The following is a 10,042-nucleotide window of genomic DNA, read 5'->3' on the forward strand; positions in this document are numbered from 1 at the left end:
CCCACCCATCTGTGAGCGCCAAGCCCCAGAACGACCGCTCTCTTCTAATCCATTGGGCCAATGGCTCTTGAGTGCCAAGGAGAAGGGACAGAGTGTACCACTGCCATGTCCCACGCCGCAGGGAGAACGCATGAGACGTGACTCCATTCACTCTCACCCTTGCCACCGGCTTCTCATACAACAGGCACACCCAGCTACAGAAAACCGGCCCGAAGCCCAGGCGTTGCAGGACCATGAATAAATACGGCCATTCAGTGCTGTCGAAGTTCATTGAGGCGCCCAGCGCCCTCAATGCCGTTTGGGTGTCGCCCACGTCTTCCGTCATGTATAACACCCCATAGAGGCGCCGCAAGTTGTGCCGCGTACCTCTGTGGGGCATGAATCCTTACTGGTCAACGTGTATCAAATCAGGCAGGACTGCGAGCAGACGCGTCGCCAGGGCTTTGGCCAGAACCTTGGCCACCATGTTGGTGAGTGAGATGGGCCGGTATGATGCACACTGGTCTGCCGGTTTCCCGGCCTTGTGAATGTCCACAATCGTGGCCTCCCGCTGGTCCAGCGGGAGTATACCCCCTTGCCTCGCCGAACATGCTTCTCATGGGATCTATCACAATGTTGGCCTGTCATTTGTATATTTCTACAGGGAGCCCGTTAGGCCCCTGCACCTTCCCGGCTTGGAGCGTGATGAGGGCTTCACCCAATTCCAGGACCGTGAGGTCTACCTCTAGGCTGGCAGTCTACTCCTGAGACAGCGTGGGAAGCGCAAAGTCCCGAAGGAACTTCTAGCAGTCAGACTCGGATCTAGTGCATACCGGGGTGTACACCTCCTCGTAGTAGGACGCGAAGGCCTCCGCTATATCGACACCCGCCGACACCAAGGTTCCCGCCTCGTTCCTCACTTCCGCAACCCAGGAACTCTCCCGATCCCTAGGTTCTAACCATGCTAGCGGTTTCATACTTTTATCCCGGCGTCATAAATCCGGTGTTGCACGGCTAGGGAGTAGGCCCGCGCCTCACTCTCCGCCAACGAGCAGAGTTCCCTCTGTTTGAGGGCAAGCTCGTGACTGCGTTCCGTCGATGGGGCCCTCACCACCTCCCGTTCCAATGCCTCCTTCTCCCTCTCCAGCTGCGCCACCTGGAGTGCCTCCTCTTTCTTCTGTGCACCAATCAGCGCCTGGACTTGACACCTCAAAACGGTCTTAAAAGCTTCCGTTATGGTGACCTGGGAGTCGACCGAACCCCGGTTCTCACCAAAGTACAATTGGGAGCCCTCTCTCATCTTATCTACTATGGAGTCGTCCTTGAGGCACCATGGGTCAATCCGCGGGAAGGCCTCCCTTGCTGTTACTGCCCCTTTGAGAGTAACACCCACCGGTGAGTGATCCGATATTCCCCGGGCCATAATGCAGGAGTCTACAAAATCACCTAATTGGTCCACCCTGGCTAGGATATGGTCTATCCTGGAGAAGGACCCGTGTCGTGCAGAGTAAAAAGTGTATTGCCTTTGTGTGGGGTGATGCGCTCTCCATATGTCGGAGAGGCACAGCGCTGAAGTAAAACTTCGCAATCCCGCCTCCCCCCTATGGCCCTGTCTCTCTCCTGAGCAGTCCAGGTCTGAGCCCATAATGGCGTTGGTATCACCTCCCAATGTTAAGGTGCCCCGTGGAAGATCTGCCAAATGGGACCCTAGCTTTGTGTATGTCGGGGCATGCAACCCAGGGAGTGTCAGCAATTTTTGAAGCTTCTTGTGAGCAATTGCTTTTCAGCTTTTGTTTGATAGTAGTGGTTTCTAACACTTTCTTTTGTGAGTGACACAAGCACCCGTGTGAACTTCAGTGTCTTGTGCCACTGAGAGATGCTTTATAGCTTTATGAGTAAGTGATCGAAAACGTGTAACTTACTTTATATCTTTCTTTTGTGACCAGAGAATAATTTATAGTGTCCCATGGGTGGGATGGTGTGTGGCTTCCTGGTGAGTACCAGATGCTTAAAAAACTTTGTGTGTGTGAAGGATGCTTTAAAACTTCCTTCGTGAGTGAGGGATCCTTTACAAGTCCTGTGTGAGGAATGCTTTACAAATTCCTGTGTGAGCGAGGATGTTTTACAAATCCTGTGTGAGTGAAGGATGCTTTCCAAATCCTGTGTGAGTGAGGGATCCTTTACAAATTCCAGTGTGAGGAAAGGATGCTTTACAAATTAGTTTGTGAGTGAAGGATGCTTTACAAATTCCAGTGTGAGGGATGGATGCTTTACAACTTCTTTTGTGCTTGGAGAAGCTCATATAGATTACTTTGTAGGGGTCCTAAAATTGCTGTATGAGTGAAGGTTGCTTTAAAATGTCTTATTTAGTGGAGGATTATTTGTCTGCTTGCTGTGTACGGACTTGACCTCAATGTCTGTCTTCAATGTCTGTCTTTCTAAGCCTTCTTCCATTCCTTTCATCTAGTTCGCCTTGAATATCGGCTTGAAATTCGCCACTCCGGAGGAGTTTTTCCTTGGGTGGAAAAAAGCGGAGTTCCATCTTCCCACTTTTGACCCTGTAAGTAAGCTGTCAATCTTAGTCCCAGGTTACCAAGTCATCCACAACTGTTTTACTGGACATCTGAATCCAGGCTGATGGACAAAAGCAATAATGTGATAACAGTGTTTGGTAGTACTGGGGCACCGGTGAGTGCCACAGTACAGAGTGGGAAAGGGAGAGATAAGTCAAAGAGAGAGACAGAATGGGCACAAGTGTCCTGCACCATTAGACCAGTATGTCCTTCCTGAGACTGGCAATCGGGGCAGAGTGGCATTGCTCGGAGTAGAATCTGTCAGAAAAGAATGGAGGCACTTACCCCTAAGGCTGTGCCAGGGCATCGAGAGAGAAATAACATGCCATGGAGACCACTGGAGCACCGTTTTAAGAGAGAGTGAGACTGAAGGCGGAGAGTTAGACTGTGGTGTTGGAAAGAGACTAAAAAGAGATAGAGAGAGTGACATGTGCAAGAAAGAGAATAGAGAGCGAGGGAGAGGGAGAGGTAGAGGAGGGAGGAAAGAATTGAAACTGTAAATTGAGATCGGGGAGGAGAGAGTGACCGATACCAAGGAGACTGACTTTTCCAAACAAGAAAACAGTCCCCTGCTTTTCTAACTAACATTCTGCTACAGGGTGGTAGGGTGGATATTCCCTGGGTAGCTTGTTGAAGGTGTAACATCCTGCCTCGTGGCCTTTTTCTGAATAACTCTTTTTATTTTCCATTGGTGGCTCCTGGAGCCACTGGAGGTGCAGATTTTTTGCTTGGTTTTGTTGGTCAGAGCACTGCACTGATGACTGCAGGAGTCTGGGGGAAACCAAACAAGTAGCTTTGTTTTGAGTTAGGGTAGCTACTGACTCCTCTACCATGCAGTGACTGGCAATTATAGCAGTGAATTACAGTCCAGGCACGAAGGCTTTTTAACGGTATCCCTGTAGGGGGGATTCCTACAGGCTCTCCCCAATAACAGGTCTCTAAAATTTCTATAATTGAACTTGCCAACCCTCCTCATGTACAGAACATGCATGAAGGGTGTTAGACCTGGCCTCCTTGGCGTGGTTTCCCACTTTCTTTTTGCCTCTGCGGCATGCATTTTTGTTGTGTGCTGGATTTCGTTTTTGCTGGTCTAGATGCTTTGGGCACTTTACCACTGCTGGATACTGCCAAAGTGCAAGTGCTCCCTCTGTAAATTGTGAATATGGAGTGGTGTTTCCAGGATTGGCTTGTATGATTTACTACTAAGTCCCTAGTACAGTGCACCGTGTGTGTCCAGGACCTGTAAGCCAAATGTTGCTAGTCAGCCTGCAGTACTGATTGTGCCACCCACACAAGCAGCCTTTCCAAGGGGTCTTCGACCTGCCACTGCAGTGTCTGCGCGCTGTCTCTACTGCCATGTCGACCATGGCAAGTGCACTCTCTGGCCAGGCCCTAACATCGATTGTATTACATGTGAAGCAGTTTATATGAGAGGTAGGACATGTTCTGATGTATGTGACATGTCCTGATAGTGAAATACGGTGTAATTAGTTCTTCACTGTTGAAAGGCTATCTGTCCCATGTGATACAATGGGGGGGGGGGTAATTCTAACATCTTATAAATATAACTTCCCATGGGGACAAGATAGTAAGATGGAGTTTATTATGCCTGAACTCAGAATATAAAAATGCATCTTTTACTTAAGATGGTTTTCATATTGTGTGTTTGAAAATACCACTTGCAGAAAGTGGGTATTCTCTTGCTTAGCCATCCTGTGTGCCTCTGTAGATTGACTGTCTGGCTTGGGAGTGACAGGGGCTGGGGATGTGCATTCTCTTCGGACAGCCAATGGGGATGGAGGGGGAGGTTGAGATGTGTCCTGTCTTTCCTGGATGAGTCAGGGCTGGGCTCAATAGACCTGGGCTGCATTTAGAGTAGCGGGAGGAGATTTCCTTGCACCTCAATGAGCCTGGTCTACCTTGCACAATGCTGTCTCCACCTCCTGGGGGAAAGCTGGGCCAGGTAGGACAGAACTGGTTTGAACTAAGCACAGGGTCTCTATGCCACCAGAGAACAAAGGAAAAGGCTGTATAAATATTTGGGCACATACTCCAGAACTTCAGAATACTTCTGGACTCAAGAGGAATCTCTGCCAAGGAGAACAGCTTGGAAACTGAAGGAGAAGTATTGCCCCTTTGCTGTGTGCTGTCTGCGATTGGCCTGCAGTGGCTGTTTCTGCCAAGCAGAAGACAAAGACTGAACTTTGCTGGATGTCCTGCTTGAGGTAGATCTCCAAGGGCTTGGTGTAGAGCTTGCCTCCTGTTCTGAAGTCTCGGAGACACAAAGAATACATTTCCTCTGCCATCCTGCATCTGGAACTGCTGTTTCAGGTGCTACAGAGGGAAATTGCAACACTGACACCGGCAAGTGACGCTGTAACCTGCAACAAAGCTGTGGGCATCGCTCGTGAAGAGCACGATGCCTCGCTGCCACTGTAAACCTCACCCTCACTGGCAACAATAAGGAACCGACGACTCACCTCCTTGACAACAGTGAGGAACTGACAACTCCCCTCCCCTGCATCGCATGAAGGAGCCGAGGCCTCACCTCCCCTGGGGTCGTAAGGAACCAACGCATCACCTTCCCTGTGGTCGTAAGGTACCGATGCTACCTGGCGCCAACGAAGCTTCACCTCCCAAACGCCGTGCACTGTCTTTGCTTTCATCCTCACCCGTCGCCTACCTTCCAATCGGCACCGTACTTTGATTTTTCATCTATCACGTCGTTGTAATAATTAATTGGTGCTACGAACATTATTTGTATGAATAAGCTATTTTTGAGGATATCTTGGTACATGTATTGTGGATTTTTGTCATTTTGGTCTTCTTTGGTTAAGATATGGATTACTTAGATTTTAGGTCGAGAGTATGTCAGCACTCATGCGCTGCATAGGAAATCAACCTCTTGGAATCACTTCAGCTTCAGTAGAACCTTGTGCATGTGGTGCTCACATGCTATTGGCCTTTGCGTCTTCCTTCAGCACGCAATTTGCCAAAGGCATGTGGATGTCCCAGCTTTTAAGAAAAATTTTCACTCCCAGAGGGTTTTGCTCTCGAGAGCCAGCAGCTGCGCAGGGGCCATCTGTTTTTAATTAGCGTGGCTGCGCTTGTCTGTTCATACAGTGGCGAGGGAAGGCTCTCCTCACGCTCAGCTGCTCAAGTGTTGGTTGGTGCAACACTCTAGGTCTCATTTTGACACTGCGGTGACAGACTTGTGTTTTATTTTCACTTGTTGATATCAAATTAGTTTTCTTGTGCGCTTGTTTGAGCCACACTCATATTCTTGTATGCAAGTTTGCATTTACACAATTTATTAAGAGACATAATAATAAAACAATAATAAAAATTCAGGACACAACGGCGCGATTGGAAAGAACTGTATTACTAATTCACTTTTCAAAACCATGGTTTCTAAGACTCTCCATCAGTAGTTCTAGTCTACGAAGAACCAACAATTCTATGAATTTCAGAGAAAGTGAAACTCGGTTGAGAGGAAAACAAAAAGTCCCAGGTATATTTGTTGTAAGGACTATGTCAGACAATAGAGTGCATTGGTTTAGTGTTATAAACAATAGATAAAGCAAAAAATATAAAGATTGGCAAGGAGTGGGCAGCCTTCTGTCTGCTGTACGATTGAAAAATGAATCTTGGCTCATGGCACTTGAGGGGCCAAGGAAGGGAGGGCAGAAGGTGTGCCAGAGATGTGCCGCCTCAAGGATTCGCTCAGATGGCTAGCATTACACAGGCCTCTAAATGTTTCCTCCTATCTACCTTCCCAAGGCTCTCAGGCCGAACTGGCCCATCCCGGGCCGGCGGGGCACCCTGTGATTGTCAGGTGAGGTAATTAAACCGTTACAAGCGCGTTATTAAGAGGAGACAAGACGCAATTAGCTGAGAAATGACTCTGATCTCGGTGACATTTCCCCCAAATCATCTCACAATACGAGCGGCTGGGCGTGATTGACAGGCTAATCCAGTCTGGATAGGCCGGCACCCGTAGCAGGTGAGCGCGCTACCGAGCTGGGTAACGCACCAACTGCGCATCACTGATAGCGCCTTAGCTCCTCATCGCCCCGCGCATTCCGCAGGTTTAACAGATGATGAAAGTATCGACCGCTAATGAAAGGATCATCCCCAAACCTGAAATAAAATGTGCTAACCCCTTTTTAGGTCTTGGCCTGCGTAGGCTGCGCTTGCGCAGTCTCGCCGGCGAGATCTTATGTTTTTGAGTGTGGGGCTTGAACCCGCCCCTCTTCTCCATTGGCTGGCTTCCTAAATGGAGCCAGCCATTGGAGAAGAGGGGCGTCTGTCCGTTTTAGCCCCGTTATTTTGGTATTCGGGGGCGTGTTTTTTCATGTTCTTTCTCTCCTCTTCCCATTGGCTGGAATTTTACATTCCAGCCAATGGGAAGAGGAGAGAAAATAAAACGCGCCCCCCAAATCCGAAAACGATGGTGCGTTTCTCCGAGGCATTTCTGCATGACCTCGGAGAAACATGGTGGTGCCGAGCGCTCCTCTCTTGCCTTCCGGAGATGGCGAGCGCTTATTTAGCTTTGAAATTCAGCATTGCAGCACTTTTCATGAGCACCAGTTGTATTACACAAGAACACATTCATTTTGGTAGGCACGTGTAGATTGGTTCTGTCTGGTGTGGCGATGTGCACGGATAAGGGCGTAAAATACGCAGCTGTCTTGTTGATGGAGATTAACTGCTGTGTTTGACAGTTTGAGTTGTACCTCCAAGTTGATGTGTGTGTGGCGTTAGCGCAAGTAGAACGACCTCCATGTGACCATTTTTAAACTGGATGTGGGTGTGCGAGGTACACAGCGGCGTCCTTGGCCCCCGAGTCAGCGCCGGATCCTCCGCTGCGGACACTGCAGCAGCAGCCGCCGCCGCGCTGCCTCGGAAGCCTCCCTCCGGTTGTGCGAGCCTGCTCCTCACCACTCCTCCTCCCTCCAGATGGCAGCTGCTCGCTGCTCGTTTCCCTCCTCTGTTTTTAATGCAAATTGACTGAGAGCTGGAAAAAAAAACACCCGGAAAGATGGCGCCTGCGGGACACCTGGAATCGATGCTGTGTCCGAGCTGAGGGACCCCGTGTACCCAGATCTGTGGCCCAAAGGTAGGAGAGGCTCCCTCTGCGCAGCGCGGCTGCGAGGCTCGGCCCCTCCTGGGCTCTCCCTGCACCAGGCACGGGCTCAGCGGGCTCTGTGCCTGGGACATCCGCCGGGGTGAGGATGGCACCGAGTGCTCGGAGGAGGCAGTGCCCACGCAGGGGCAGGGAAGAGGCTCCTGCAGGATGGGGCGGCTGCTGGAGCCCGAGCTGTTGCTGGCCGCGGGCTCCGGGGTGCTGTCCCTGGGGCGGGTGCTGCCCCTCCGGTCCGTCGGGGTCTCTGCTGGGGCCTGGGGAGCGTTGAGCACTGCTCCCCGGGAGGATGCCCGCTGCCCTCCCCTGGAGGCGGCGGGTTGACGCCCCCATCCCTGGACTGAGGTTGCCCCCGGTTGTGGCAAAAGTTTGCCTCCCCCTCATGCCAGGGCCGGCTGCCCACGTCCCCGGTTGTTTGGGAATGCTTTTTTTTATGGTTCTGTTCCCCAGCGGCTCACCCGTGTTCACGCGACAACAACAAAGTCTTCGAGGGAGGAGGTCGGGAGCCCACTCCGCCTCCTCGAGTGCCGCTAGTAAAAGTCCCTGGTCCCAGGACGGGGCCGGAGTGAAGGCAGGGAAGCAGCATGATTGTTCCGGGGGCTCCCATGCGCTGGAGGGAGCCCCGGAAGTAGAGAGAACCCCGCCTCCTATTGCTGCGGAGGGGGTGCGAGGCACACTGCCACTACCGGCCCCCGCTGCTCCTGAAGAGGGAGCCTACCAGCGAGGAAGGGAGACCGGCCACGCAACAGAGAGTGACTCCCCCCCCCCTGAGCCGGTAACTTTTCTTGCCTCTTTTCCCTGGTTGTGCTCGTGTTTTCTTCGTTTTCCTGCCCCCTGTTCCCTCGTTGTGCTTGCTTTTCTGCCCCCTGTTCCCTCGTTGTGCTTGCTTTCCTGCCCCCTGTTCCCTCGTTGTGCTTGCTTTCCTGCTCCCTGTTCCCTCGCTGTGCTTGCTTTTCTGCCCCCTGTTCCCTTGTTGTGCTTGCTTTCCTGCCCCCTGTTCCCTCGTTGTGCTTGCTTTCCTGCCCCCTGTTCCCTCGTTATGCTTGCTTTCCTGCCCCCCTGTTCTCTCGTTGTGCTTGCTTTTCTGCCCCCTGTTCCCTCGTTGTGCTTGCTTTTCTGCCCCCTGTTGTGATCGTTTTTAGGTCTCGCCTCTTAATGCGCAAGCGCATTGAGCGGAGCGAGACTATAGAGGCTTAAACAGATTTTCACTAGACTGGCGATTTGATGCAGTGCATGTGCGCTTTTAGCTCAATGCGCAAGCGCAATGAGTTAAAATGCGCGAGCACAGCATCAAATCGCCAGTCTTCGCCATCTGTTCCCCAGCTTGGTGCCGCCAGCACCTCCCCTCTCTCTCCCCGCACACAGCCTTGCTCGCATTTCTCCTCCCTCTCCCCAGCCACCAGCACCTCCCCTCTCTCTCCCTGCAGTTTCACGACCACCAGGCTCGCATTTCTCCTCCCCCTCCCCAGCCGCCAGCACCTCCCCTCTCTCTCCCTGCAGTTTTGGCCGTGTCTCCCTTTATTTTACTTTTCTTGGTATACCAGCGGGCACGTCTTATGTTTTATTGCTTCCAACGTGCATAAGGAGTGGCATGAAGCGGGGGGGGGTGTATCGTGTAGCTAAAACATTTGTGCTTTTTTTGCTAAATGCACAACCTGCTTTATCTTTAACACAACACCTGCTTTTTTAACATTTTTTAAAAATGTTATTTACCCAGAATGCATACCAGGTTTTAACAATGGCGCCTGTGGCTCGCAGCCCGTCACCCCTGTCCCACCCCCAGTGCTGTGCGTAATGTTTCAGCACACCACCCGCTTATGCTTTCACAATGGCTGCATGCCTTTCTTTTCATGTGAGCAAGCAGCCAGTGGCTGCTGCGCGGCTTAATTTTGAAAATACACGCACTATTGTTTATCTTTAGCACGGCTCCTGCTTGTTAGAAAATTTTTTTTTTTGCCCAGAACGCATACTGCGCTTTATCTTTAACACGGATGCACACATTTAACAATGGTGCCCGTGGCTCGCAGCCCATCACCCCCTCCCGCCCCTAGCGCTGTGCTTACTGTTTCAGCACGTGCCCGCTTATAGTATCACAATACCAGAGCGCCGTTCTTGTCTTGTGAGCAAGCAGCCAAAGGCTGCCACGCACCTTTATTTTGAAGACAAACACCTCTCCCTCTTTTGATATCCGAGTCATGGAGATGCATGTGTCTCCCCCCCCCCCCCCCCCCCAAGCCTCCTTTTATTGGATGAAAAAGAAAGTGGTAGCTCTCAGCCCACGATTTGGAGCGCCAAGAAGACTTTTAGGCTTCAGCCCAGGTGCCTTCAGTGGCCAACGGAGAGGTAC

General features: G+C 51.3%; 1 protein-coding gene across 1 annotated transcript in view; it reads left to right on the plus strand.

Annotated features, from left to right (window-relative positions):
* Positions 1–10,042, plus strand: part of LOC144770563 (bifunctional polynucleotide phosphatase/kinase-like) — a 278,083-nt gene that overhangs the window by 204,140 nt on the left and 63,901 nt on the right. The window contains exon 11 of the mRNA XM_078655180.1: positions 2,447–2,539. Within this exon, the coding sequence (XP_078511306.1) occupies positions 2,447–2,539 (93 nt within the window). The remainder of the gene's footprint in view (positions 1–2,446; positions 2,540–10,042) is intronic.

This window comes from Lissotriton helveticus, chromosome 7 (genome assembly GCF_964261635.1).
Source record: "Lissotriton helveticus chromosome 7, aLisHel1.1, whole genome shotgun sequence".
Lineage (NCBI taxonomy): Eukaryota > Metazoa > Chordata > Amphibia > Caudata > Salamandridae > Lissotriton > Lissotriton helveticus.